At 39.7% G+C, this 24,164-nt stretch overlaps 1 protein-coding gene and 1 non-coding gene across 5 annotated transcripts; both read right to left on the minus strand.

The window, feature by feature from the left end:
• Positions 1-9,239: 9,239 nt before the first annotated feature.
• LOC131241750 (small nucleolar RNA R71) lies at positions 9,240-9,346 on the minus strand. The gene has a single exon (XR_009169311.1). It is a non-coding gene; the product is annotated as a small nucleolar RNA R71 (small nucleolar RNA).
• A 9,700-nt stretch (positions 9,347-19,046) lies between these two features.
• LOC131241450 (5'-3' exoribonuclease 3-like) lies at positions 19,047-23,837 on the minus strand. 4 transcript variants are annotated; one of them, XR_009169034.1, is made up of 8 exons: positions 23,495-23,837; positions 23,278-23,365; positions 23,110-23,172; positions 22,792-22,860; positions 22,595-22,695; positions 21,945-22,028; positions 20,458-20,580; positions 19,047-19,351 (listed from the first exon to the last, which is right to left on the minus strand). XR_009169034.1 is itself a non-coding variant. In XM_058240249.1 (8 exons), the coding sequence occupies exons 1-6, from the start codon at positions 23,568-23,570 to the stop codon at positions 20,530-20,532; spliced, it is 435 nt and encodes a 144-aa protein (XP_058096232.1). In that variant the 5' UTR covers positions 23,571-23,837; the 3' UTR covers positions 19,047-19,351; positions 19,784-19,845; positions 20,458-20,529. The 4 variants fall into 4 exon arrangements, 3 of the variants coding, with proteins under 3 accessions (XP_058096232.1, XP_058096233.1, XP_058096231.1); XM_058240249.1 differs by lacking the exon at positions 22,595-22,695 and adding an exon at positions 19,784-19,845 and having other exon boundaries at positions 23,274-23,365; XM_058240250.1 differs by lacking the exon at positions 20,458-20,580 and adding an exon at positions 19,443-19,559 and having other exon boundaries at positions 22,656-22,695; positions 23,274-23,365.
• Positions 23,838-24,164: the final 327 nt, after the last annotated feature.

Raw genomic sequence — 24,164 nt, forward strand, 5'->3', positions numbered from 1 at the left:
CAATGGATCTTTATCACGCCCCAAACTCGGAAACCGGACTCACAAAATTCCCGATCACCGAATCCAGTGCCGACAGCCTCCGTAGCACCCCATTCTCGGCTCCCAGCATGCTCACACCAGATTCTGATCTTGGGATCCTAAAAGGAGAATTTTCAACACGAATTTATCTCATAAGAAGCATAACCATAAGATTACCCAAATCACAAAAGCAGCATCATTATCACATATCTACTAATATAAATATTTAAATACAGTACTGAAAGGGAAATACATATATATATCAAAATCAAAGCTCCAAAAGATCGTTGCACATCCCAAGCTCAACACTGATGTAACCTAGCATCACCTGCACGCATCTATCGTGCATAAGCTTATAGAAAGCTTAGAGGGTGGTGTAAGTGTGTGCACAAAGTTCCAAGTATACAATATAATACCATATCATATAATATTGGGAATACTGGCAAGATTATGAATCATACGATAACAGAGTAAGCGAAAATACTGACAAGATATCATAATGAACTAAATATCAGATATCGAGGATGCAATATAATATGCAATTCAGAAGAGCTACGAATACTATCAGCCTCATCTAGATCATACAAATACAGAAACATAGCAACCCAAAATGCCATATATCAAGGTTGTAATGTAATATGCAATATGTGTTGTGAATAAAATGACCAAGATGCAGTGTGAAGTCGGGATGATACTACGTGGTATCGCAAGTTATGGGGCCTATCATAAAGGACTTCTATCCAAACCAGTCCCATACCTAAATTTAGATAGATTAACTTAATGTGGTAAGCTCCTGATCTCAGGTTAGTCGCGTGCCCCAATCGAAATCTTGGCCATTATGAAAGCACACATAACGAATAGTTGCACACCACTAGCTCGAGTGGATAGTGAATGAATGAATATGATGCTGAATATGCAACTCCTGCCCCACAAATCAGTACTATACATATCTGGGATCATCACCGGGGTCTAATACACTCCACAACAGCTTGCCACCCCATCAAGTACACAACTGGGTAAGTGGAAGAGACCTTATATCCGCCTACCAATATCGGTCCAGCTCGTCGATAGTGGACCCATTTATGAGCTGGTCAGACTCAGCCTAGCACTGCCTACTCCCTCAGGCGGGTAAGGTCACACCCCCTCTCAACCAACTACAACACAGTGGGAGACACGACCTCCTGGTCTTTGACACTCAAACGCTCATGTATCCACTCGGTCTTGACGTTGGGGCGTCCTCTAGTACCAAGAGGGTTTAGGAATTTTCACCTAGGGCCATCTATGGCAGCCCGATGCTAATAACAGATTTTTGGTGTCCCATCTGGCCACCCACGACATGCCTATGGAGGCTACGGCCCTGATATCATTAGGGTATGCAGTAATCACAACACACAATGCAAGATGCATGAGTCATACAATCCAGTCATGCATCAATCCTGCACATACCGTGCGCTCATGTGAGATAACATTTACCTATCAGGGAATCTCATAATAACCTGCCCAATGACATATGCAATGGTCAACCAAATCTCATAACAAATATGCAGATGATGCGTATGGGCATGTATCATGATGCTATACAGTCACATACTCATAATCAATATCAGCAATCAGCACCGATAATTAATAATCGGCCTCAATAATCTAAATCAGCCTAACAAAAGGTCTAAGGGAAGGTCACAATGTGGACATTTATCCATCATTGCCCATCAATGTGGACATTCAACCAGCATTACCCCCAAGCAATGACATATATAAAGCTAAACATAAAGTGGGCCCATAGCCTCACACAAAGGCCTAATATACATCGCAATGGGCCTCATACAAGGGCTACATACACACCACTATGGCCGCATCATATGGTCCTAATACACATCACGGTGGGCCGCATCACATGGGCCTAATGCACATCATGATGGGCCGTATCACATGGACCTCAAATACATCACAATGAGCCTCACTCATGGGCCTCATACACAACAGGTGGGCCCTGCTCATGGGCCTCAAATACACAACATGTGGGCCCTACACATGGGTCTCGTATGTATCAAATAGGCCACGTATCAGGGTCTCGAATACATCAAATGGGCCACACGTCATGGGCCTAATACATGGCATAATGGACCGCACGATAAGGGCCTAATACACATAATAATGGGCCTTGTGTACGTCAAATTGGGCCTCATCATATGAGCCTCATATATGCCAAGTGGGCCGCATGAACAGACCATACCAATGGGCCTCATATACAGTCAAGTGGGCTGCATCAATGGGCCGCACTAACGGGCCTCATACACATCAAGTGGGCCATAAATACATCACATGGGTCTGATTCAAAGGCCATAAATACATCACAACGAGCCTTACACAAGGGCCTTATCATATCGGGGTGGGCCTTGTACATTTCAAATGGGCTCCATACACATCATCTAGGCCTCATGTGGCAGCCAAAACAAATGGACGACGTGGCTGTGAAGTACATCAAAGTGGGTTCCATCATCAAATGGACTATGAGAATATAACACATACATCATGGTGAGCCACACCTATCCAACAAACGGTATGGACAACGAGGTTAAAAATACATAACATCAAGGTGTGCTCCACGGCAGACGGATAGTGTGGAATACATAACATCAAGGTGTGCTCCACGACAGATGTACATTACATAATCAAGGTGCGTCCCACTTGCCCACACGTGTCACACATGTGGGGTGGGCCCACTCCATCAAACAGATGGACGGTATGAATAAAACACATACATCAAGTGGAGTCCCACCGTCCTTTGCTGGTGGACGGTGTGGATATACTTCACATACATTATGGTGGCTGGTGGGAGGTATTCCAACCAATCCACTTCCGATCTAGGTGGGTCCCACGTGGGGCCCACCACATGCATATATATTTAATTATATATAATATTATATTATAAAAAATGCAACGTCCAGAGAGTAAGAACGCCTAGGATGGACGGTTTGGATTTAAACCATACATCAAGGTGGCTACTCAAAGCTCTTGCCTGTCCTTGCAAATAGGATGGACGGTTTGGATGGAAATCATCCATCATGGAGGTCCACGTGCTGCACTCAGCACGTCAGTAAGGTGGGCCCCATGTAGCTGGACGACGTGGGTGAAACAATACATCATGGTGGTGTCCACCATCCACCCATCTGGACGGTGGAATAAAACATGCACATCACGGTATGCACCACCGTCCAATCATCTGGATGGTGGATGCAAAACAGATGGATGGCTTGATAAACACATGCACGTGGAGTCCACACGTGCATGAGTCCCACAGCTGCTCTGCAGCATGGATGAATCACATATATTAAGAGTGGGGTCCACAGGACCGTCCAACCTATCCAGCACAATCCAGATGGTCTGGACAGTGTGGATGAAACAATTACATCATGATCTGGTCCCACAGGGCCATCCAATCTGTCCAGCACCGTCAAGATGGTCTGGACGGTGTGGATAAAACAAAAACATCATTGTGTGGCCCAACAACAGGTGGGCGGTTGGGATCCAACACATATAATCAAGTGGCACACACTGAACTTACTGACAACAGTCAGCAGATGGGTCCCACCATCGGATGGTTTGGATGCAACACACGCATCATGGTGGGCTCCACGGTGATGGATGGCGTGGATATGTCACAAGCATCGGGTGGGCTACACATCAAGAGGGACAGGGAAAGAGAGAGAGAGAGAGAGAGAGAGAGAGAGAGAGAGAGAGAGAGAGAGAGAGAGAGAGAGAGAGAGAGAGACGATCGTGAGATGGGAGGGACCCCGCCACTATGTGCCCTCCCTATACATGCATACATCAAGATGGGTCCCACATAGGTGGGCTGTCAAATCACAAAATCAACAAATAAAAGCACCCACCATTGATCTCCTCTTCCCTTCTTCTGCCAACATGATCTAGAGCTCCAAGGAAATGATTCCAATGGTCGAGATGATCTTTGGAGGGTGCAGATGGGAGATAGGAAGTGGGCCAAGTTGAGCCGACTTTAATATACAGGACATGACTCAAGATCACGTGCAAATGTTGATAACAGATCGCGGGTCGCCAGAATTCGACTAGGATGACCGCAAAGGCATATGGATCGGTTCAGGCTAGGATACGGGTCTCACAGTCTCCCTATTACAAGCCTCTCGAGGATTTGAAGAACCCTACCGCCTCCCCGTTAACGAGGAATGAAAACTATATTTTCCCCTAGCATGTTTCCATCAGGGCAACCCATCTGTCGGTGAAACCAAATTTGAGCAACACTTGTTTAAGAAAATTCCAATCCACCCTATCGTAGGCTTTCTCCAAGTCTAACTTGAGAATGATGTTTCCTCCATGAACCTTACTGTCTATCTCGCGCATCGCTTCTTAGGCCAATGCAATGTTCTCAGTAATTGATCTCAAATCTAAAACTTAAATGTATTCTCAAATCCCTAAACCTAAACCTAAAACTATAACCTAAACCTATAACCTACAACATTAACATAAACTTATAACCCACAACATTAACCTAAACCTATTCTCAAATCCCAAAACCTATAACCTAAACCTAAACCTATATCCTAAATCTAAACCTTAACCTATAACGTATAATCTATAACCTAAACCTATAACATATAACCTAAACTCAATTCCCTAAACCTTAACCTATAACCTAACCTAAACCTAAACCTATAACTTACACTTATAACCTAAACCTATAACCTAAACCTAAACCTACAACCTAAACCTAAACCTAAAACCTAAAACCTAAACCTAAACCTAAAACCTAAATATATTCTCAAATCCCTAAACCTAAACCTACACCTAATCCTAATCTCAACTCCTTAATCTAAACTTGAAAACCCAAACCTAAACCCGATCCCGAACTCGAACCCGATTTCCTAGACCTAAACCTTAACCTATTCTCAATTCCCGAAAGCTATAACCTATAACCTAAAGCTATAACCTATAACCTAAAGCTAAACCTTAACCTAAACCTACAACCTAAACCTAAACCTTAACCTAAACCTAAACCTATAACCTTAACCTAAACTAAAACCTATAACCTAAACCCTTAAGCTATAACCTATAACCTAAACCTAAAACCTAAACCTAACCTTAACCTATTGTTGTTTCTATATTTTTTAAACTCTCTTTTAATTCATTGCTTAGTTCAATAAGATTGTAAATAATCTATTGCAACGAAAAAGAAAAGGGCTTAGTTTTTGAGTTCTTTTAAGCTTCCTTATCATCCATGCATAGCACTGCAAACCTTTACTAAACTGTAACTCTAATCGGAACTTTATGTGCAATCTGATCAAGTGCATTAACATCTAATACTATCCCATTCCTTTGCAGCATAGCATTGCCGTATTTATGGGCCCTTATGCTGTGATTCTTGTTCTCATCATCATTGGACTCTCATGCATGGGAATCAAGGATGTATCCCTTCAACACATGCCCCTTTTTACAAAGCTTTAATTTTTGTTGTTGTTTCTATTAACTTGAATTGAAACACTTTTTTGCATTATTTGCTTGCATTAGTTTTATTTAAATGATCATTTTTATTTTAAAAAAGTGTGCCCACTTTTTTGGAAAAAAAGAAAAGAAAGAAAAGCAAATGAAGTTTCTGCAATTCTTCATAATTCTGAATTATAATGTTTTGTTGGTTGAATATTCTTTTATTAGGTGAAAGACACAAAACAAAAATTGTTGCTATTTTTTATTTTTTTATTTTTTTTAATGCAAGAAAATTTCTAACGGCTTTAGTCCGTCTATATTTTTCAAAAATATTCAAATCTGAGACAGTCCATAACTGTCCTTTTAAGGTTCATCAGAGACGGCTCATAACGGTCCTTTTTAAGGATAGTCCATGACCATCCTTTGTAAGGACAGTCCATGACCGTCCTTTCAAGGTTCATTAGAGACGGCTTATAATGGTCTTTTTTAAGGACGGTCCATGACCATCCTTTCAAGGTTCATCAGAGACTACTCATCACAGTCCTTTTTAAGGACGGTCCAGGACCTGATGAGCGTCGAATATTACATATCAGACCCCAGTTATTACCTGATTTTACATACATGATAATGCTTAATGTCATATTGTAATTGTGTTTTTATTGCAGGATGTAATCAGGAGCGTGGACTGAAAAAGAGTACTAAAAGCATGGATTTGACACTCCGAAGTCACCAGAGCAAGGGACGCACTCCAGAGAACCAATACTGAAAAATTTACATGCCAGGGATCCGAGGAAATCAAGCCGTTCATGTTAAAAAGGCCCGAAATTGGTGCAGAATGCAAGATCACATGGTTCCCGCCATCTGATTGGCTCAAAACTTCATACATGGCCTAAGAACCATGAATTAACTGTACATATCAAATTTCAGCGCTCGGATCACTATAGAAGTACCCCAAATGACAGATCAGCCCATAAACCGTTGATTCTAGGCCCACTTGATATCTGGAGCTGCCTCAAATCTGGTCTCAACGCCTTAAATAGGGATACTAATTGAATGAATGGATTGGATTTGGCAAGAACATCACAGTGAATCACGTACATGTAACGTGTGCATAGAGTGTGCACACGCCCGCATCGCACCGGAATCGAGAGACGGGTCAACAGGCGCTGACCTGACCTCCTTCTCAAAAAAGAAACTTCCATTTCCTATAGCGTATAATGGACGTATGCTATCCGTTTTGCGGATGTCAGTGGGCCACCATCATGGCCCGTACGAATGATCCAAGCTGTCCATCTTGTAGAGGGCCTCGAAAGGATAGAACTTAAGCTGATATTTTGTGCCTATGTACATACAAGTGTGCGCTATAGAGGTCACAAGAGGACTGCCCTACGATGTTCAAAAAGATCTCAACGTGATTGCTTCTTTGGGCCATGTCAATGGACATTCTAAACCAACCATTCCTAACCAAAATTTCATCCTAAATCCAATGGACGGGGTGGATTTCCTCGAAAACACTCCTGTGGGGCCCACCAATCATGTCAGTGCAGTCACATGCATAAGCTTACACACGTCTGTGAAAAAGGGATTTCTAGATGGTTATGGCCCACCATCTTTCATCAGATGGAAGATCTGATCCATCAATCATGTAGCTCAGTCAAAAACGTCCCAGGAGACGTTTATTTTATGGACATAATGTAAGGAACATGGGATGTGGGAGGCACCAATTTTTGCTACGCAAGAGTTATACATGAATCTAATTTTTATTGTGCAAAAGTTCCTCCGCCCCTGGCAGCTATAAAAGGAGTAGGACGTGGAGAGAGCAAGGAGAAAAAGGACGGCCAGAGCTTAAGGAAAGGAGAGCTTGGAAAAGAAAGAGGAGAGAGAGAGAGAGAAGAAAGAGGAGAAAGAGAAGGGAGATGTTTTCTTTTCATAAATTCTATTTCTCCTTCTTTTTAATTGATTTTATGGATTGCTAATTTCTTGTCCAGGGCTGAGATGAAGCCACTAATTTGAATGACTCTTGTTTATGGTTGAATTCATCTTGATTTGATTGATTTGTTTCTTTCTTTAGTGTGCTTAACTGAAATTTTCATACTTCTCCATTCTATGAGCTTAACCAAAGTCTAGATGTGGATGTTGTTTGGATTCTTATTCTAAGTGCTTGTGTCTGACCATGAACAGGTTTCCCATAGAGGAAGAAATATGGGTCTACATCTCTTCATGCCTGACCATGGATGGAAAGATGTGATCCTTATGCTTTAAGAGATTATACATTCCGTGTGCCCGACCAAGGAGTGTGCTTTATTTATTTTTATATTAATCTGAATTAGGGTGAATCAACAGGTAAAATAAGGGTCAGGATAATTAGGGGTGGATTCGAAAGTCCTAGTCTTCTCCTTGATTGAATTTTCCTTATTGCTCTCAGTTATTTTTCATAGATTTGTGATAGTTTACTTAATAGTTCGCTAAACCTTTTGATGGATTAGTTAAGAAGAGTCGTAAATTTCGAATTATGACAACCAATTCTCGTGGGAATGATCTCATAATACGTACCATATCTACATCTGATTCGTATACTTGTGAGTTTAAAATCATTTAAATCAGATGGTTTAAATAAAACATCAAGTTTTTGGCGCCGTTGCTGGGGACTATTTCGGTCTAATTGGATTTAGGATTCTCTCTTATCATAATTCATAGTCTTAGGATTTTACTAACTTTAGGTTAATTTTTTTTTTTTTTTAGAAACTAACCTATTTCCTGTTTTGTAGGGTCCTGACATAAACTTCTAATTTAGTAATCCCTTTCTAAATTCTCTACTTTTTCTAATTTCTATTTTAGAATTAGGGTTTTATTTTTTAGAAATTTTCTAATTCTAGGCTTTCTTTTTTAGAAATTTTCTATTTTCTAATTTTAGATTTAGATTCTTCTTTCAAGTAACTTTATATTTTCTAGTTTTAGAAATTTTTCCCTTTTTAGAAACTAACTTAGCTTTTTATTTCTAAGATTAAAAACTTTCTTTTCTAGCATTATTTAAGGAAATTTAATTTATTTTTGTTTTTATTATGTTTACAGGAATTGAGAAAGGAAGCTGTTAAATAAGATTGTCTTCAAAAGGAGGAGCTCCCAAATCTTCAGACATCCATCATCTCCTTTTCCGAGTTCTTCCTTCCAATTCTCATTTACATAGCTTTCTCTTGTTTTTAGGAATTCATAATTTTTATTTTTAGTTTTATTTCTCTTAGGTTGCATCTTAGGTTAGTTTTCTTTCTTACATTGTAATAACATAGTTCATACTAGGACGTAGATCTCTGAACATAGAACTAGCACCTTTTGATCCTGAAATAGAAAGAACCTTTCGTAGAAGATTTAGAAACATCCTATTTGAAATGGCGGACGAGAATGGAACTAAAGCTCTTAGAGATTATTTAGGTCCTGTCTAATTCAATGCGCCTTCATGCATAGTGTTGCCCGCCACCACGGCAGCACACTTTGAACTTAAACCTGGGGTCATACAATTGTTGCCCTCCTTTTACGGTTTAAATTAGGAGGATCCATACCATCATGTGAAAGAATTCCTAGACATTTGCTCTACCTTTAGGTTCCAAAATTTTTCAGATGATTCGATCTGTTTGCGCCTTTTTCCTTTTTCTTTGAAGGATAAGGTGAAAGCATGGTTGAATTCTCTAGGATTTGGGTCCATCACTGCATGGGACCAACTGTCTAAGAAGTTCTTAAACAAGTTCTTCCCGGTTCACAAAACTAATGCTCTCCGTAGAGAAATTTCTAATTTCACACAAAAAGAGGGTGAACACTTTCATGAATGTTGGGAAAGATGGAAGGACTTACTTCTTAAATGTCCACACCATGGTTTTGAGAAGTGGCAATAGGTTTAATACTTCTATGACGGTCTGACACCCCAAAACCGTCGCATGGTTGATGCCACTAGTGGAGGGTCATTCATGACCAAAAGTGATGTCGAAGTGTGGAATTTCTTTGAAACCTTGTGTGAAAATTTCCAGTAATGGGACTACTCAAATAGAGGTGAAAGAAGTCCCCAACTACAGAAGAAAGGTGGTATATATGAGGTAGGAGTCACGCGAGATCTTTATGCCAAGATTGATAGCCTGACAAAGAAAGTGGATCCTTTGATGATGAATAATGGACCTCCACAAACAACTCAAATCCAGTCATGTGTTATATGTTCTAGTCCTGCCCATCTTACGTAGTCTTGTCCATCTAGTGCAACATTTCCAAAATTTCTCTCTGAACAAGTGCATGCTATGAATACCTTCCGGAGACCTGGGAATGATCCTTACTCAGACACCTACAACCCAGGGTGGGCTAGACATCCAAATTTTTCTTGGGCAAAAGGACCACAACAAGGAGGACCATCTGAAAATTCTCCAATGCAACCGTACCCCCAAGTTGGCAGTCAACAACCTCAGCAGTTTCCCCAGTATCAACAAGTACCTCCACAATCTAGGAATCCATCTCTTGAGGATACACTCAATCTTTTTATGCAGAGTTCACTTCAATTTCAAAAAGACACCCAACAAACTTTACTAGCTAACTAGCAAAGCTTACATGCAAATGTACAATCCATTGCCAAGCTGGAAGTATAGTTGGGTCAACTTGCTGCCACATTGAGTGAGAGAGAGAAGGGCAAGTTCCCTAGTCAACCTGTGGTAAATCCAAAAGGACAGTATGAGATTGGCTCTAATTCAAACCAAGAACAATATCATGAGCAAGCCAAATCAATCATTACCCTTAGGTTCGGTAAACAGATCGAGAATGAAGTAGAGATGCCTAGGGAAGAATCAAATTCCAAATCGAAAGACCAAAATGAAGCGGAGAGACATACTAGCGCATTCAAAGTCCAAAAACACTCTGACTCTCCAGGAACCACTCATGTGCCATCTTATGTACCTAAAGCACATTTTCCTCAATGTTTGACACCAGTTAAGAAAGGAAACAACTTTAATGAAATATTGGACATGTTTAAGAAAGTGTAAATCAACATTCCGTTGCTTGATGTTATCAAGCAGGTCCCTGCTTACGCTAAGTTTCTTAAAGAATTATGCACTCAAAAGTGTAAGCTGAATGTTCATAAGAAGGTCTTCCTTGCGGAGCAACTCAGCTCCATGATTCAATACAACACCCCTCCTAAATTTAGGGATCCAAGAGCTCTTACCATTTCTTGTGTCATAGGAGATCATAAGGTTGAGAAAGCATTGCTTGATTTAGGGGCCAGTGTTAGTTTGTTACCATATTCTGTATATGAACAGCTAAGACTTAGTGAGTTGAAACCAACTAAAATAATATTACAACTAGCTGATAGATCTATCAAGGTGCCCCGTGGTGTTATTGAGGATGTACTAATCGAGGTTAATAAGTTTTATTTTTCACTGGATTTCATCATTCTAGATACTCAGCCCGTCCAGAATCCTACTAGTTAAATTCCGGTTATCCTGGGACGCCCATTCTTGGCCACATCCAATGCCATCATAAATTGCAGGAATGGAGTTATGAAGTTGTCTTTTGGTAACATGAAGATTAAACTCAATGTTTTCAATGCTGCACAACAACCAGTAGACTCGGATGATATATTTGAAGTGGACATGATTGAGAGTCTAGTACATGAATCTTTCCTTCAATCTTTCGAAGATGTACTTAAGACTTGCTTAGCACATTTTGGCATGGATTTTGACATAGAGAGTTCCATCCAAGAAGTCAATGCATTGCTCGACTCTACGCCTATAATGGAGACTACAAAATGGAAGGTGAAAGTGGAACCTCTTCCACCCTTTGAGTCTAAACCAGTCCCATCTATTGAGAAACCACCTAAACTTGACCTTAAACAATTGCCTGAAAACCTCAAGTATCATTTTTAGGTCCTTCTGAGACCCTGCCTATCATCAAAACTTCTAAACTTGAGAAGGAACAGGAGAGCAAGTTGCTTAAAGTGTTTAGAGAAAATAAGGCAGCTATTGGGTGGACGATGGAGGACATGAAGGGAGTAAGCCCCACTTTATGTATGCATCGTACTGATCTTGAAGAAAACGTGGAAACGTCGCATGAAACGTAAGGGAGGCTTAACCCTAACATGGCGGAAGTTGTTCGAGTGGAAGTGCTTAAATTATTAGTCGGTGGTATCATTTACCCCATTTCAGATAGCACAGTTCAAGTTGTTCCCAAAAAATCTGGGATTGGTTAATCAAGATGTTGAGAAAATTTAGTTGGCGGACCCAAGTTATCAAGATTGATTAATTCATGGTCCATTCTTGTCTGGCTGAAGATGTTATACTTAGCGCTCCTGGGAGGCAACCCAGCTTTTCATTCCATTTTATTTTCCTAGTTAGTTAGTTCAATGTTTATGGGTAACATTACTACAAACCCTCACGAGACTACAACTCATCCACTAGGGGCAACCTAGGGGTTTAAAGGCTTGTTACATACGCTAAATGCAATCGAGAGCACCTGCAAAAGTGGTATAAGTAGGATCTTCTTTTTGGGATTTTATTTTTATTATTTTGCTTTTGTTGATTTCTCTCGTGTGCTGAATCACTTTTACGTTGATATCTCTGAGAAGCCTCTTAATTCTCTCGTTCAGGTACTATCTTTCCATCACTCTTCTTTTACTTTCATTGTTCTATGTGCATTGCATGCTTATTTTTTTTTACATTGAGGACAATGTAGATTTTAGGTTGGGGGTGGGAGATTAGGTTACCTAATCAGTATTTCTTAGTCTTGAGCAAAAATTGTGAATATTTTTAAATTTTTATGGAATTTCTTGTGAATTTGAAGTGATTTTGAAGGATAATTGTGATTTTAAAATTACAAGATACAGACTGTTGGTAATTTATGACTCTGAGATTCAGCCACCTGTTAGATTTCACAGTTAAGTTTGAATTGTTAACCCATGATTAGAAGTTGTAAATAGTGATTGAGTCATGATTTCATATATCACATCTCGCTGACACATTAAGGTTCCGATTCGATATTGAATGATTAACTTGGTAATCAATAAGCATGAAGGGAACCAGCCTGAGAAAAAAATTTATTTTCATCATGTTCAGTAAGAAGAATTGAAAGGGTAAGCATAATCTTCACCATAGGTTTGCTCTCTATAGATGAAGATTCAATTCCCCATGGTTGACATTTAGAAAGAGTTAGGCGACTAGTTTTCACCATAGGTTTGCTCCTTATAGGTGAGGATTTGATTCCCCTTCTTGGTATTGCTATTCATTAAAATATAAATAAATAATCAAAGGCTGGTAGAATGAAAAGTTAATCTGTAAGGCAAGTGTTGGTTTCAGTTGTCAAGAATTCCATTGTTAATTACCAATGATATCATGAAATTGACAATTAGATCTCTTAATGATTGTAAGCTGAGATTACACTATATACTCATGGAACTCAATGTTTAGAATTTCTTGATTGATGGATTAATACTTAGAACTTGATTATGAAGTTTACTGCAAGTTTGATTCCAAGAGAACATTCCACTCACCATTCATGAATATTAGAATTCTCGCATCTTGATTATTTGTTCACAAGTCACTCGGGTTTACAGGAATTGTCTTTTATTTCTGAAATTATTTTTCACATGTTTTGCTCGAGATTAGCAAAATGCTAGTTGGGGGTTGTGATAAGGGTCGAATATTGCATATCAGACCCCAGTTATTACCTGATTTTACGTTCATGATAATGCTTAATGTCATATTTTAATTGTGTTTTTATTGCAGGATGTAATCAGGAGCGTGGACTGAAAAAGAGTACTAAAAGCATGGATTTGACACTCCGAAGTCACCATAGCAAGGGATGCACTCCAGAGAACCAATACTGAAGAATTTACATGCCAGGGATCTGAGGAAATCAAGCCGTTCACGTTAAAGAGGCTCGAAATTGGTGTAAAATGCAATATCATATGGTTCCCGCCATCTGATTGGCTCAAAACTTCATACATGGCCTGAGAGCCATAAATTAACCGTACATATCAAATTTTAGCCCTCGGATCATTATGAAAGTGCCCCAAATGACAGATCAGCTCATAAATCATTGATTCTGGGCCCACCTGATATCTGGAGCTGCCTCAAATCTAGTCTCAACGCCTTAAATAGGGATACTAATTGAATGAATGGATTGGATTTGGCAAGAACATCACAATGGATCACGTACGTGCAACGTGTGCATAGAGCGTGCACACGCCTGCGTCGCACCGGAATCGAGAGACGGGTCAGCAGGCGCTGACCCGACCTCCTTCTCAAAAAGGAAACTTCTGTTTCCTATAGCGTGTAAGGGACAGATGCTGTCGATTTTGCGGATGTCACTGGGCCACCATCACGGCCCGTACGAATGATCCAAGCCGTCCATCTTATAGAGGGCCTCGAAAGGATCGAACTTAAGCTAATATTTTGTGCATATGTACATACACGTGTGTGCTACAGAGGTCACAAGAGAACTACCCTGCGACGTTCAAAAAGATCTCAGTGTGATTGCTTCTTTGGGCCGTGTCAATGGACATTCTAAGCCAACCATTCCTAACCAAAATTTCATCCTAAATCCAATGGACGGGGTGGATTTCCTCGAAAACACTCCTGTGGGGCCCACCGATCACGTCAGTGCAGTCACGTGCATAAGCTTATGCACATCCATGAAAAAGGGATTTCCAAGTGGTTATAGCCCACCATCTTTAATCAGATGGAAGATCTGATCCGTTAATCATGTAGCTCAGTCAAAAACGTCCCAGGAGACATTTATTTTACGGACATAATGCAAGGAACATGGGACGTGGGAGGCTTCGATGTTTGTTGCGCAAGAGTTATACATGAATTCGATTTTTATTGTGCGAAAGTTCCTTCGCCCCTGGTAGCTATAAAAGGAGGAGGACGTGGAGAGAGCAAGGAGAAAAAGGACGACCAGAGCTTAAGGAAAGGAGTGCTTGGAAAAGAAAGAGGAGAGAGGGAGAAGAAAGTGGAGAAAGAGAAGGGAGATATTTTATTTTCATAAATTCTATTTCTCCTTCTTTTTAATTGATTTTATGGATTGCTAATTTCTTGTCTAGGGCTGAGATAAAGCCCCTAATTTGAATGACTCTTGTTTATGGTTGAATTCATCTTGATTTGATTGATTTATTTCTTTCTCTAGTGTGCTTAACTGAAATTTCTGTACTTCTCCATTCTATGAGCTTAACCAAAGTCTAGATGTGGATGTTATTTAGATTCTTATTTTAGGTGCTTGTGTCTGACCATGAACGGGTTTCCTATAGAGGAAGAAATAGGAGTATACATCTCTTCATGCCTGACCATGGATGGAAAGATGTGATCCTTATGCTTTAAGGGATTATACATTCTGTGTGCCCGACCAAGGACATAGAGTGTGCTTTATTTATTTTTATCAATCTGAATTAGGGTGAATCAACAGGTAAAACAAGGGTCAAGATAATTAGGGGTGGATTCGAAAGTCCTAGTCTTCTCCTTGATTGAATTTTCCTTATTGCTCTCAGTTATTTTTCATAGATTTGTGATAGTTTACTTAATAGTTCGCTAAACCTTTTGTTGGATTAATTAAGAAGAGTCGTAAATTTTGAATTGTGACAACCAGTCCTCGTGGGAACGATCTCGTAATACCTATCATATCTACATATGATTCGTATACTTGCGAGTTTAAAATCATTTAAATCAGATTGGTTTAAATAAAACATCAAGACCGTCCTTTGAAGGTTCATCAAAGACCTTATAACGTCTATATTTATTGACGGTCCATGACCGTCCTTCTTTACAGGTAGTCCATAACTGTCCTTTAATTGTCCATAGAAATGACGGTTCATGACCGTCCTTTAAGTAATACGATGCCCTAAAATAGGACGACCCTTGCGACGGTCCTAAATCATCCTTTATTGTCTTTTGAGATGGTTTTCAACCGTCCTTTTTTCCCAGTTTTGGCATAATGTCCCCTGCGCGAACACTCCTTGTTCAATAGAAATCAGTTTAGGTAGAATATTGCTCAATCTGGATGCCAGAATTTTTTAGAAGATTTTGTAGTTGACATTGCATGGGCTGATAGGACGATAGTCAGAAAATTTAGAGGCTGAGGGGGATTTAGGGATTAGGCAAATCAGGAATGATGAAAAGGCTCTAGGGAGAACTCCCCTTCAAACAGGTATAAGGATGCTTTATGGATGTCTTTCCCCACAATCTTCCAACACTTTAAGAAAAATGCAGTAGAAAAATCATCTGGGCCTAGTGCCTCGTCCTTGATGGCGCAAGCAGCAGCCTGGATTTCTGTTAGGGAGGGAGGCGCAAGCAGGGCACCATTGTCTTGCTGGGATAGCAGCCGAAGGATGGCCAAGGAAAAATCATTCAGATGGGAGGTGGGTTCCGCCTTAAATAGCTCTTCAAAGAAATTAACTACTGCTGATTTAATCTCCTCTTGGCCTAAAATGATATTTCCTTCCGCATCCTTGATCGAGGTAATAACCAAGTGCCTAATTTTCTCGCTCGCCAATGCATGAAAAAACTCAGTATTTTTGTCTCTTTCCCCCAGCCAGGAGTTTCTACCTTTTTATTTCCAATATACCTCTTCCATAAGCTCCAGCTAAGCTAGATGCTGCCTACCAATCTTTTTTGGAGTAAGTCCTCACTTAGAGAATTCTGCATTATGTTTAATGATCTCTAGATCTTCCTCAGCTCTTTTAATCTGGTGAAAAATGTTTCCACAAACTTCTTTATTCCAAACCTTTAGTAGTTGTTTCACTTTCTTCAGTTTAAACTGGATGTTGATCATGGGCTGACTCGAGCATTCTCCTTCCCGGGCATTATTGATCACCTGCTGAAAAGTGTCGTGAAGTGTCCACATTATGAGGAAATAGAATGGTCTGGCCTTGGGTTAGTACTTACTAGGAAAGGATCGCATTAAGGGAGCGTGATCCGAGTTGGCACGGGGTAAGTGGTTCACTCTAAATGACGGGAAAACAGCAGTCCATCAGTCATTGAGGAGTACCCTGTCAAGCTTGGCCCATATATACCCAAGCATTTCCTATGCGGCTGTTGCTCCAAGTGAATTTATTCCCAACATAGCCTGCGTCTAGGAGACAGGAATTTGAATCACTTCTGAGAAGTTGGCAATGCTAGCTCTATCTAGGTTTCGGGCCCCCAATCTTTCTTCTGTCGCGGCTACTGCATTAAAGTCTCCTCCTACACCATGGACCTTGGATGACTGCTGAAGGCAACCATCTCACTCCACAACATTCTTCTTTGGCTTTTGCAACAGAGGGCGTACACAATGGAAAGCAGGGTGGGCTCCGTGAGGTTCTACTAAAAAATACTTAGCAATAACATTTGGTTAGAAATAGAAAGGACAGAGATATTTAGGTGATTTTGGTAAAACACCCAGATTTTCCCCCCTGTCTCATGAATTGAGAGAGAGGAGTGGAAACCAAGTTTCAAGCCAATGAACACTCACCTTTCCTCTCTCATCATAGGCTCAAGTATCGCCATTAGCCATGGGTTGAATTTCCTGACCAATTTTTCCTTTATCCGATAGTGGGCACGTTGCCCACTCCTTGGGCGTTCCAAATAAGGGCGTTATCCATCCACAATGCATCCTGAATTCACGGCCCTCCATTTCAACCTCCAAAGTCTATAAAACCATTCCCCTTCTTCGTTCTGCCTTGTTACTTTCCTGCATTGGAGCTTTCTCCTTCTCCCTTTTGTTATTCATTGGGCAGAAGCTTCTAAGGTGGGAATTTCCTTGATGATAGAGTTGTTGCCCTCAATTTGTTCCAACAGATGTTGTTCCAAAAGATGGCTATTTGATTCTTACATTGGAAAAATGAGGGGGCAGACTTATCTGACTGGTCATCTAAGACCTTGTTGTTTTGGGTAATTAACTTGCAGTCCCATGTCCAAGGAGTCTTGAACAAAATAAGGGGATAGGTCCACTGCTATCTGACCCGTTCTATCTGCCTCATTGAGATCCATCGCCTGAGCCTTCCAACCAGAACTCTCCCTTCCTGAGATTGAGCCATAATTATGATTCATCAAGGGGGCTCCTAGCTAGTCCTGGGGACCCTTGTCAGACCTTAAAGGGGAGCATCCAACTGATCTCACATGTCCTTTGATGGCATTTCCTCTGTTTCTGTCTATGCTTCTGCCAACACCTATGAAGAATTGGTGAGGACTTCCTGCTTCATGAATAAGATCTTCACCGTGGTATGGAAGAGGTTGGTTTAACCCCTTAGGGCTAAAGGCTAAAGCCATGCCTTAACTCTGCTATGTTATCTACTATCCCCACTCTGGGTTCCAGGGGGTATAATCTGGTTGATGTTCGCATTTAAAGTGGCCTTCAGGGGCCGAAGCCACCTTATTTTCATGAATCCGCTCTACACCTTGCTGAGCTAGAGCTTTTCTCATTCCTCTAGGGTCGGATGTTGAAGGCCTTAGGCAGCCCTCTACTGCAGTAACATTTATACCCCTCCTAGGATCCAGGGATATATATTCCAGAAGAGGTGCTCACCTGGACAGGTCCATGAGAGTCTATATGACCTTTATTGGCTAGGGGACAACATCCAATTGAGATTGGGTACTGGTTCGGATAGGCCCAAGGGTGAGAAGAGTGGTCTGATTTGGCTAAAGAACCATTGAGGTATCTGAGGTTACATTTGGTTGTGGCTTCGGTTCAGTCCCACCATTCATTGGGGAGGTTGGTTTGGAGGCAGCGGGAATGCCAGTGAGATAGGGAGTGGATGCAATTCCACTGTCATGTTGGATGGGAGGTTGGGGTGCCAGGTTAGAGACAGTGGCTATCACTATAAGAAATTCCACTTTTACCCACGAAACAATTCGTAGGTAAATGATATAATTTCATAGGCAAAAAGTTTTACCTATGAAAATTTTCGTCGGTAAATTCATAGGTAAAAGATCGTGGGTAAAGGTTTTTACCGACAAAAAATGTTATCGTTGGCAATGGGTAAGACTTTTACCTACGAAAATTTTCGGAGGTAAAAACTTTGTTAAGACTTTTGCCTACGAAATTTGTCGTAGGTAAAAACTGTGTTAAGACTTTTACCTAAAAATACTTTTACCTACGAGAGTTTTCGTAGCTAAAAAACTTTGTTAAGACTTTTACCTCCGACTTTTACTTACGAAAGTTTTCGTAGCTAATAACTGTGTTAATACTTTTACCCACGAAATTTTGCATAGGTAAAAACGATGTTGAGGCTTTTACCTACAAAAGTTTTCGTAGGTACAAACTGTGTTAAGACTTTTACCTACAAAATTGGTCGTAGGTACAAATGTTGACGAAACATTTTCCTACGAAACTTTTCGTAGGTAAAAACTATATACTGTTCGTCAATACTAGTAAAGACTTTTTACCTACGAAATGTGATGTTGGTAAAAATTGTTGCCGAAACTTTTACCTACGAAATGATGCATAGGTAAAAAAATGTGAATGAACCTTCAGCTATGGTCAATATCCATAGCGATTGGTTACATTTTTAAAACAAAATTATAAACATTCATTCATTCAATTACCACATGCATAATCATTCATTCATTCAATTACCATCATTCATTCAATTACAATCATTCATTCATTCAATAATGAATCAATTACAATTATAATAACAATCCTTCATTCAATCAAAGGAAATCATGAAATAGTTTCAAAACAGCTTATTAGAACAATTAAGACACACCATTACTGGAACAACTGCTCAACCCAGTGCAGTCCAGTTATGGATCATGGTTCTCGAAATCTACTTCGAGTCTTAAAGAACATCCAATGAAAATAATGTATCAAATCCACTGTGACTTAGTTCTTGTACTAAGCCTTGTGCCTTCATCAAATTACCAAGGTTGCTATGAGCATCAACCTGCTAATAAGGGGATGATATGCAAATAGTAATTTCAATGCATCTACAATAAAAGAAGGAAACTAAATGATAAAACAAAATAAGGATTGACCAAGCGAGGGTCCAATGCAAGAGCCTGGCGACAACACTAAGCTGCCTCATTAAGTCTTCCTTTCCTCATATATGCACTAGCTAAATTTGATCACGCATCACAGAAATTGGGGCGAAGCTGCAAATCTTAAAGAATAAATAATATAAATATGCACACACACACACACACACACACACACATGTATGTATGTATGTATGTATGTATAACAAAAAGCAGATAAGAAAGGCAGTCTTGTCCTCTAGTCAGTGGTAAAGATCATCAAAAAAGGGAAACAATATTTGTTTTAAAATGTCTCCATGTGAACTTTTTTACAAAAATGTGGGCAAGACAATAATGATCACCTGGTATGATAATACAATCGATTTACTCATTGTTGCTGGAAACAACTTGGGGTTGACAACACCTGTATGATTGCATACAATTGGTTGCATGTGAGCTTCAGAGGCAACAAAGCTCATTTGCCAATGTGTCAAGTGTAATACATCTAGCTGTAAACAGTGGGATCCACCATGAAGATGACTTGATGTAAAAATCAGACCGGTCCACTCAACAAATAGGCACTCATTTGTATGTTGAATCAGACTGTCCATTCTTCTTGTACAAGGCGATCGGCCCACATGAGTAGACTGGCCTAATTTTTGTGACTAGTGACTCATGGTGGAGTCCATCGTATGCAAGGTGTATATGCTTAGACACATGACCCATGTGATCTGGGTTGCATGTGAATTTCGCATGCAACCCAGTTTAGTTAAAGTTTTCTCTTTCTAAGTGATGGTTTAGACTGTCAAAAATACCAGCCCGTAACTGAAAACTGAAGTTGAGTCATACCAATTCCATCTAACTCAACCATCAAATTCAAAAAGCATTGTATGTGTCAATGACTCTTAGGGATTTTTTATTCTTAATTTCCTAACTAAAATAACTACTTTTAACACTGATGTGTTGGGGATGAATTGTGTTGTGTATCCTGGAATGAATCATTAGTGCAACATAGTTAGGAAGTTACATAGCTTACATATTGGGTGTGAAATAGGATCCTCCACTCACTGGTACACAGGTCTATTGCTAGTTGTTTCAATAACAATTTTCAATTGATTTGCTTTGGAGATGTCACATCTGAATCAACGGATCCACTTCCCTGGTCATGAACAAGAATATATCACACATTGGACTTCAAGCAACATAAAACTTTCAGTAAAAGGAATAAATGTAGCAAGTAACAGGCATGCAAGTTCATAGTCTTGGCTTCATCAATGCAACCCATAAAATCAACCTAAAGATAACCTGGTTAGTTCGTAGATAAATAGAATTTTGCGTTTGAAGAAAGATCATATATAACAAGTTGTTGCAGGTCTACAATGAACAATGAAGGAATCAAACTCTTTGCAGGCTACAGTGCATAATCCTGACCAACCAGACGATTCTGATCATCTAAATATAGACCATTTTTCTTATAATGTCTATTTTTGGAGCAATCAACCGAATGGGAGCATAACCTTAACAATGCAATTCTTTAGAACCATACAAATCCAAGAGAGGTCCCAAAACTAGAATGATTGGACCTATTTTTCTTTAGATGGATCCAAAATTCACCAGAAATATTTGCACATCCAAGTGTTGAACAAATCTCAAAGTGTGGACATCCATATGCCTCACAAAAATATTCTCAAGAGCACAAGTTCATGAGTGCAAAGATGTGAGTCCAAGGGTATGGATAGCTTGTTCTAGGAAGGTTCTCGTGTCTCTAGATTATAATATCTACGGTATATAGAACTCCTAGAGAGACACTCTTGTGCCTCTTTAAGATCCCTTTCGGCCATCCGTTGGGCCCTGCCATGGAATGCTATAGCCAAAAAAAATTACAGATCAGATATTGCAACTGTCTAGGTTAAGGCCTTGTTCTAACTAAGGACAATCATCAAAAAAAGAAAAGAAAAAGAAATACATTTAAGAAGAGAGCTAGATATCAAACTCTTCACTGTGACAGTCAAGCTCCATCCATATTGCAAATAATCTGGTTTCTCAAGGACCAAGCATATCTAAGTGGATTGTTATTTTGTTCCAAAAAAGTTGATGTAGAGAATACTGACAATGTTGTTTGTCGGTTCTAACAGCCAATTGGCCAACATCTTCATAAAAGCTACCAGTCGATGATGAACAAGGGATGTGGATGTCTTAGGAAAGCTAGGCATGCGTGAGACCTACATTCCAGCTTGAGTGGGAGTGTTGGCAAAATTGTAATGTCATGGTGTACATACAGGGCATTCGAGCGGTGTGCCATTACCAGTTCTACTTATCCTTTCTATGTTTCTCTCTTTATAACTGTTCTTAGTTATTAAAAATAAGTAGAAAAAAGGGTGGTTCATGGTCAATGGTACAAACCTCTTCACCAAAAGACCATGGCTCATGGTCAATGGTACATGCTATCATGTGTGGTGTTGTACATGAGCTTTATTGCATATACTTGTACTCTTAGAGAAAAGCTCTTGAAGCGTTACATACCTTTTCAACAATCTGGTTCACATTTTCTTTTTGTTTTATTCCAACTGCAATGGCCAGTAAGTTATTCGAAGCTTTCGCGTTCCCCTGATTCAAAAATATCAGAAGACATCAATATGAAGTGCCGAAAAAATAACATGGTAATACTAATGAGGTGATTTGCTGCATACGTGCCAATGTGGCACATGTGCATGATCCTGGCTCTTCAGGTACGAGAACTGTTAACATGACCTAGCCTGTGACACATGTTTGTTGCATATAGAGGGTTTGTTACCTTCTTTTCTAACCATCTTCTCATACATTTATGGCACACCTGATCAATGGAACTGAAATCTGTAATCTAATTAAGATTTTGCCTAATTGGTATACTTTTGGCTGAACACCCATTGGGTGCACTAGAAGAGCAGTCAGGATTTTGTAGATGTGTACTATATATGCCAATGGAGATTACTTGTGCAACTACACGTGATGACTAACTACTCGAAGAGTCCATTTAACAAGACATTAGGAGACAATTCTTTCATTTTTCTTGTTTTTATTGCCACCTATAGATGACAAAAAGCAACACGGGCATCTAATAATCCGTATTTAACAATGAAGGAAATTTAGTTTTGGTTCCATCGCCAATTGAAATTTGCATTTGTTTCACACACCTTTTTATTTGGGAAACCCCATAATGTCGCATCTCCAAGTTATAAGTCTCACGGATTATACCTTTTGGTAATGAATCAGTCCCATGAGGTCGACATTGGCCCTGAAACAACAGAAGAATATGAAGTATAGTAAACAATACTAACATTTCATTCATGAGAAAATGCAACGAAATTGAGCCCCTACGAAAGTGTTGTACCTTGCATCTATTATCAGATTGAGTAATTGGCAACGGATCAACCTCCATCATCTCCCATTTTGATATTCTCTGTACAATGGATCCCAAAATGCTTTGAATGTGAGATGTGTTTCCAAGATATTGAAATACTAGGAATATTAATGACTTAAATAAAGGGTAACATCATGTGGCCCAAGACAAACAACCTAATCCACCATCTATACATTTCATAGTGAGATGACAGAATTTTAGAAACCAGAATCTCACCAAAGAATGATCTAGCATCAAATCGGAATCGACTGACCAAAATTTAATGTGCAAAGCTTCTAACATACCAACCTCTCTAAGAATTGCAAAATGCACTTCACGTGTAGCCAGTGCTAGCATGATCAAGTCAGCATCCTGAAATGACAAATGCAGAAAGTCATATCAAGAAGCCAAGAAAATCAACATAAAAGCTTGCAGACAACTAGATATTTGAGACAAAAGGTGGAGACATTTACCAACCCATACAAGCAATATTGTGTATTCGGGTCAAACCCTCGTAGATTTCTTTGCAAGTGAATATACGATATTATCTTGTGCTCCCCCTCACCTAGCACATTGGCATCAGAAAGAATAACCTTTGAAATTCTCATGCAGTTAGAGTTGCATAAAGATTCCAGAGCCAAAGAAGAAATAGGAGAGAATAAATCAATGGTAACAGATAGATTTTTGTGTGTACCTTGATGCCATGCCACCCTCGATCCATGTTCAATCTCAGGTGTATGTAATAATGAAGAGCTGATGATGGCATGCATACAAGTGGCAATAGAATCAAGCTAGGAAAACTAAATGTACAAATAGATGAACAGATCCAGAAACATACATGCTTCAACAACAAAATATAGATATAAATAAAAGTAAAAACTTGAATCAACATGACAAAAAACCTGAATCAAGACAAATCTGGGGAAAGCAGGATTCGCATTACTATAATCACAAGCAACCATAGCACTACCCATTTGAAAAGTCAAACAGAAGTAATCAAACACTGCTGGTAAAGTTAAAGAAAATGCAAATGATGTATCAAACAAAGGCGGAGATTAAGAAAAAGTTACAACAAGAACTAACAGCGAACTGATGATGAAAAGAACATATCCAGTTAAATTGCACCGCACGGTATCAATCTTCGCCTCATTGTATGCTAGTATCGCAAGTTTTCCAAGCGCAAATGGTTGATACACGAGTAAGTACTCTAGTAGGGTGATACTTCTATGAAAGTATACAAACACCAGGCATCATCAAATTCAGTGTACAAATCCTCCACTATCCATCCTAAAGTACAATTTGTATTGGGTCCCTACTCATGCCTCAGTGGTAGACGTAAGCTTCAACACTAAGAGGTTCGAGTG

This window comes from Magnolia sinica, chromosome 3 (genome assembly GCF_029962835.1).
Source record: "Magnolia sinica isolate HGM2019 chromosome 3, MsV1, whole genome shotgun sequence".
NCBI classification, from domain to species: Eukaryota; Viridiplantae; Streptophyta; class Magnoliopsida; order Magnoliales; family Magnoliaceae; genus Magnolia; species Magnolia sinica.